This window comes from Solanum tuberosum, unplaced genomic scaffold (assembly GCF_000226075.1).
Source record: "Solanum tuberosum cultivar DM 1-3 516 R44 unplaced genomic scaffold, SolTub_3.0 scf00119, whole genome shotgun sequence".
NCBI classification, from domain to species: domain Eukaryota; kingdom Viridiplantae; phylum Streptophyta; class Magnoliopsida; order Solanales; family Solanaceae; genus Solanum; species Solanum tuberosum.
In genome coordinates this window covers 138,373-144,635 of record NW_006239045.1, presented here as the reverse complement: position 1 = coordinate 144,635, position 6,263 = coordinate 138,373, and the positions used below count along the sequence as shown (strand labels likewise).

The 6,263-nt window shown below is 34.6% G+C and overlaps 1 protein-coding gene across 3 annotated transcripts in view; it reads left to right on the top strand.

The window, feature by feature from the left end:
- Nucleotides 1-1,533: 1,533 nt before the first annotated feature.
- LOC102597096 (threonylcarbamoyladenosine tRNA methylthiotransferase) overlaps nt 1,534-6,263 on the top strand; it is a 9,246-nt gene continuing 4,516 nt past the window's right edge. Inside the window, exons 1-6 of one of the 3 annotated variants that reach the window (XM_006350260.2) lie at nt 1,534-1,818; nt 1,936-1,974; nt 4,226-4,317; nt 5,514-5,763; nt 5,936-6,055; nt 6,131-6,206. In XM_006350260.2, coding sequence (XP_006350322.1) covers nt 1,648-1,818; nt 1,936-1,974; nt 4,226-4,317; nt 5,514-5,763; nt 5,936-6,055; nt 6,131-6,206 — 748 coding nt within the window. In that variant the 5' untranslated portion in view covers nt 1,534-1,647. Of the gene's footprint in view, nt 1,819-1,935; nt 1,975-2,654; nt 2,696-4,225; nt 4,341-5,513; nt 5,764-5,935; nt 6,056-6,130; nt 6,207-6,263 lie in introns of those variants that run through there. The other 2 variants (XM_015309997.1, XM_015309998.1) reach the window with 2 other exon arrangements.

Below are 6,263 nucleotides of genomic sequence, written 5' to 3'. Positions count from 1 at the left end.
TATATATACCCAAATGTCCCAAGGTAATTGAAGATACTAAAAACACAATCAGGATGTTGAAGTAGTGGGTAGTACTTCGATCAGGAAGTAGCCAAAGAAAGAGAAAATGACACACCTGATTGAGACAGTAATAGCTAGCTAAACATGTATGTGATGGGTGCAAATGATGTGATTTTAGTGATCATGGCCACATGAATGTGGAAGTTTATCAGTCTTATGAGAAAGAGGAGGCAAAAGGAATTAATAAATTAGCAAACCATGTTATCCTGCATGCTTAAAAAAATTGAATCTACTGATGCAGGTATGCAACAATTGTATAGTTCCCTAGCAAGCATATGTCAAGTGGTTCACTCCATCTCAATTAAATAGATAGAAGCACATGAGTTGATCCAAATGTCAGCTTCCAAAAACCAAAAGCAAAAGGGCATTGTTTCAAGTGTTACTACGGGAAATTCGAAAGCCAAGGAGACAATATGAGCCATTGTATGGCTGTTACAACTCGAAATGGACAAGAGTTTGATGATTATGTGGTATTAATTTGATGATACACCATAAAAATAACTACTAAAAACATCTCTAAACTCGACGCAAATTATTACTTTCATTCCCGAATTATTGACAGCCTTAAAGACACTCATTTACTTAACTAATTGAACTCAAGTACACCCCCAATCTTGCAATATGAGTGAAATACTCATAAATTCTCATCAAGTTCAAGAGTGTTTTCAACACTTCTCTTGACTTTTTATTAAGAGTTCTATGATCTTACAAGAGTTTGAGACTATTTGTTATGTCATGTGACATTTCAAAATTATATTTAAGTTTAGTTAATCAAGTAGTCAAACGAAACTAATAATTTCTGCCAAGTTCGGAAGTGTTTTCAATATTTCTCCCTTTAATTAACTTTTTATTGGGAAAATTACATAAATGGGCCATAAAATCCAAAGTAATTACAAGTTCATACCCAAATCAAAAGTAATTCTTGAAATACACATTCTCTCATAAATAATTACAGCTCATACCCTACATTCACTAAGGGTGATAATTTTCGCTTAACTGATACTAAATCGGTGTCATATATTGTACTGGTATCATTAAGGTTGATAATTTCACTTAACTGATACTAAATTAGTATATATATACTGTATTGGTATCATTAAGATTTCTTGTTCAGAAATTACTTACTAGTCAATGATATTATAAGAGTATATATGTATATTGTTGTGGTATCATTAAGATTTCTGAGAAATTACTCATTAGTCAATGATACTATAAGAGTGTATATATATATATATATAGTATCAATTCAGCAAAATTATCAGTCTTAATGATACCAATACAGTATATGATACTGATTTAGTATCAGTTAAGCGAAATTAGTAAGGAGGTATATAGTGTAATTATTTAGTGGGTTATGAATGTAAAGGGTATATATTTGTAATTATTTTGCTTTTATGGGGTATTTGCTTATTTTCCCCCTTTTTATTTTGTATCTTAGTGGTTTCTCTTTGATCCAAAGTTTTGGATCAACAGTCGTAAACAAAACCCAGATTTCTTGGGCCTAAAAAAGGAACCCCAAAGTCCGAACCCCTAGAAGCTTCTCGTCTTCTACACAAATCCATCTCTCTTTCACGCATTACTGAACAAATGGAAGACATTGAAGATTTGCTGGTGGGTACCGGGGCCGGAGTACCTCCAGGGTTCCGGTTACCGGTGCCGGCGGCCGTTGGAGTCAATCCAAAGCAAAGGAAAAAGAACGGTGTAAGGAAGCTAACAGTAATCCAAGACTCTCCTGCACCTAAAATACCTGGCACTCAGGTTTCTCATTCATTCAAAAAAAATAATTCTTCGAAGAACTCCTTTTACTCATTTTGTAGCTACTCTTGTGTAATTTTGTTTGATAATGATCTATTTGTGTGAATACGAATGTTGCAGACTATTTACATCAAGACATTCGGATGTTCTCATAATCAGGTACAATTATGTTCGCTCAATTATGCACGTGTTGATAAAAAGATGATGTTTTGATACTTCTCTATGTCCTTGTAGTTCTTATTATTGATCTAAATTTCAACTTTCTCAGAATGACTTGTTGCAAAATGTGACTTGTAAGCAAAGAAATACTTGGGATTAGTGTGTATTTTGTATTTTTCGTAAGAGGGTAAAGAAACCCAACAATAACAATTAAAACAACATACCCATTATAGTCCAACATGTGGGGTCTGAGGAGGGTGTGGTGTACGCAAATCGATGTTGTTTCATGCTTATTACGTTACAAGCTATACCTCAAATTCCTAAATGCTCCTCTAGTCCCAAGCATGGTAAAAATCCCTCGTGTAGCCCCATCTCGACTCGGAAGTGTTTCGAGTCTCCTTTTACTGTCCTCACTCGGGTATTGACTTTATTGTGTGATTCTGTAATTTGATATCCTTGTAGTTGTAGGGTAAATAAATTCAGATGCCAAACAATGAATTGTATAAATATAGGAGTATAGGACCTTGCAGAGTGGTTTGGTTTTCCTAGTTTGGAGAAAGCTAAGTGGCATCTTTTGTAGTGAGGAAATAGAATCCAGGAGGACTAACAGATATATTATTATAATGATTTTCCTACTTATTTTTATCTGCTAAGCTCTGTGTTCTGCTCTAAAATTTCAGCAAGACTAGTTGGACATTGCGGGTTTTGATTCTCTGAACAAGTAAGACTTGGGATTTATGTGTACAATCTGCTTTATGATTGTTGAAAGAGAACCTGGAGTTCCCTAATAGTACATTACAAAAAGCAGGCTTAACGGTGCTACTAATGTATAAAAAAACAGTAATATCAATAAGCGCGCTTAAGCCCTAAAGCGAGGCCCAAAACGTGTTGAGCAATATGCCTCTCTTAATGTGCCCTTCAGTGTTGTCACCAAGGTTCGAAGGCATACTTTTTCTTGCCAATGAGCCTCTTCTGAAGAGGCAACACTTAACAATTGTTATTTCTCTTTATCTTTTTCTTTAAAAAAACTCCTTGCTCATGTATTTGTGATTCATGCATATAATTATTAGTCTTGGACTCAACATATGTATTTGTATTTTTTCTTCCGTTGCTCGTTTTTTTTTTAAAATTAAAGCCCACACTTTATTTGCGTTTAAAGCCCCAAGAACCTTGGAGCTATTTTGAGTATTTTGCTTTTGATAACACTGAAAAAAAGAGAGAATATAAGCAGTTTTTATAATTAGTAAAGGTAATTTTATTAGTGAAGCACAATACTAAGATAGTACAGTGCAGATATGAAAAGCAGAAAATCTGTAGAGGATGAATTTAAAGAAGTAAGATACTCCTTTTTATTCATTTCTTATGTTATTTGACTAGACATGATTGATAATGTAAGAGGGTGTTTGGATTGACTTATTTTAATTGTTTTTATTTTTAAGCTCTTTTCCTACTTTTTGTAGTGTTTGGGAAAGATATAAGGTACTTTTAAGCACTGGCTTTTAGGCCAGAAAAGTACAAAAATAAGCTAAAAGCTAAAATTGGGTTATTCCCAACTTTTGACTTTTAGCTTTTAACTAATAAGCTATGTTTAAAAAGTCAACCCAAACACCCTCCAAGTGCAATTACACCTAAATCATGTTTGTCAAATACCACAAAAAATAGTGATAGTAGAAGAACAATATTAACGTGATGGTTGAGAAGTTTGTTTGGTAGAGAGAGCATCACAACAAAGTTTTAATTTGAATAGATTAATTAGTTTGAATTCTTGAAAATTGTATACACATAAAATGGTGTCAAACATTATAAAACTTCTCAAATAGAATTTGTCAGAAAATTTGCAACACGGGTAGTTGATTTTAGGCTAAGGTACCTATTGAAGTTCATGAATCTTTATATTATAAAACAGGCGTTTTGTTGAGAAATAAGGAAGAAACTTTTAAGGGGTCGCCTACTAAGGATAGTTACAGAATATTTTTGCCTTCTACAAAAGAGTAATAATATTATTCTTGATCAGCTGATATCTGGAAAAAACTGCATGCTGTTTAAGTGGCTGGTAGTAGCAAAATAAGATATCATTACACTTGATCAGAGGCAATAAGCTAGCAAACTAAAAGCTAGAACTTATATAGGACCACTTAGGTGGACCATTTCTAAGAGGCTAGAGGCCCCTGCATCTATTTAGCTCAGCTATTGTAACTAAATATAAGTTCCTTTTACATTTGCTTGATTGTCTTATTTCCTGATTCTGCAGAGTGATTCCGAATATATGGCTGGTCAGCTTTCAGCGTTTGGTTATGCTCTGAGTGATAACCCTGATGAGGCAGACCTATGGATGATAAATACGTGAGACGTTTTTCCTCTTTTCAGTATGTGTATTTGTCTTTCATTTTTATCTTGAAATAAGGAAGCCTTGCTTAGTTTCAATCTGTAAGTTGAAATTTTGCATAGCTAAAAACAAATATTTGTTAAGAGGCTTACAGCTCATGGCTTCTGGTTTCTTTGCTACTCTGCATCTATTTCGTCTTCACCAAGTGAAATGCCCTTTTTTCCTTATTTCCATCCCAGCAATAACCAGCTCTTTGGAACAGAGGTTTCTCTTTGTAACGAATTTGAATTGATGTGGATGGTGTATCTAAATGTCAAGTTTTTCTTTTTTTGGAATGGCGGATCAATGGAGTCAGGAAATTTTCTTTAAGAATTATATATATATATATATATATATGTGTGTGTGTGTGTGTGTGTGTGTAATTATGTACCAGCTAGTGTTTTCTTTTTCAGTGATGTTTGGGCCAGCTTGCGCACAAAGAAATGGTTAGTGTCTTTAAAAGCGAAAACTGCAAACAATAACAACCCTAGAGGCTTTAAGAAAGAACAGAGAACAATTTGCTCGCTTCTTTTAAATCGCTCATAAGAAGGGATGACTCTGGTTTGCATCGCTCCATTGTTTTAAGAGAAAATGATCGCATTTAATAATGATGTAGTTAGCACATTTTTTTTGTACTCGAATCATGTTATTGGTGTTGACAAGTGAGGTTGCTCCAATGGTAAGCACACTCCACTTCCACCACAAGGTTGCAAACTCGAGTCACCAAGAAGCAAAGTGGGAGAAGAGGCCACTGTTGACTCCTTGGTAATGGTGGATTTTGGGGATAATGATATCAAAAAATGATCATGTTATTGATGTTTTTCCACAAATACAGGATCCACTCTTGCCTTGGGTTTGATTTAAGTCATACTCTTTTTAGTTTTCATGTCAATGCAAATGTATGCACCATCTGTTTTCCACCTTTTTTGATTCTTGTTTTTTATGAATTTTATGCTTACTCGCAAAACTAGGGGTCATTATGCTAGTGCAAATATCATGCACAAAACTTAAACATATGTCTAAGAAGATTTCATGCCTGCATATAAGCTTAGCAGGTTTTGCTGTCTGCTAGTGAGAATCTGTCTACTGTAGCTCAGGCTTCTAAATGGAATATGTCTGTATTATTTGCTAACTAATTTTAGGGTTTCAGCTAATATTCTCTCATATGATGTAGATGCACAGTCAAATCTCCTAGTCAGTCTGCGATGGATACTATTATAAGTAAAGGAAGAAGTGCAAAAAAGCCATTGGTAGTAGCAGGTTGTGTTCCTCAAGGAAGCCGTAATTTGAAAGAGCTGGAAGGAGTTAGTATAGTAGGAGTTCAGCAGATTGACCGTGTGGTTGAGGTTGTGGAAGAGACTTTGAAAGGTCACGAAGTTCGGCTACTAACCCGGAAGACATTACCAGCACTTGATCTTCCAAAGGTGCAATTTGAAATAATTTTCTATTTATTTGAGTTGAAAACTTTATCAAACAATAGAAAATATCCGTTTTGAGTTTATGACCAGCTTTGACTTATTACATTAAACATCAGCTCTCATATATTGGTCCCTCTCAATTATTTTCTACCTAAACCATTTGGAATATATCTTACAGGTCCGAAAGAACAAGTTTGTTGAGATTCTTCCAATAAATGTTGGTTGTTTAGGTGCTTGTACTTATTGCAAGACGAAGCATGCCCGTGGTCATTTAGGAAGTTACACAGTTGACAGCCTTGTAAGTTCTCCATATAAGAGTAGGAAAATCTATTTTTTGAGTTTTCTAGCTTTTTGATTTAGAATCTGAATTTAGGTGGGCCGAGTCAAAAATGTCATTGCTGATGGAGTGAGGGAGATCTGGCTGAGTAGTGAAGACACCGGGGCATATGGTAAATTTTTAAGTTTTTGTTTTATTCATTTTACCTTTGGAAGAAATAGATAGGGGT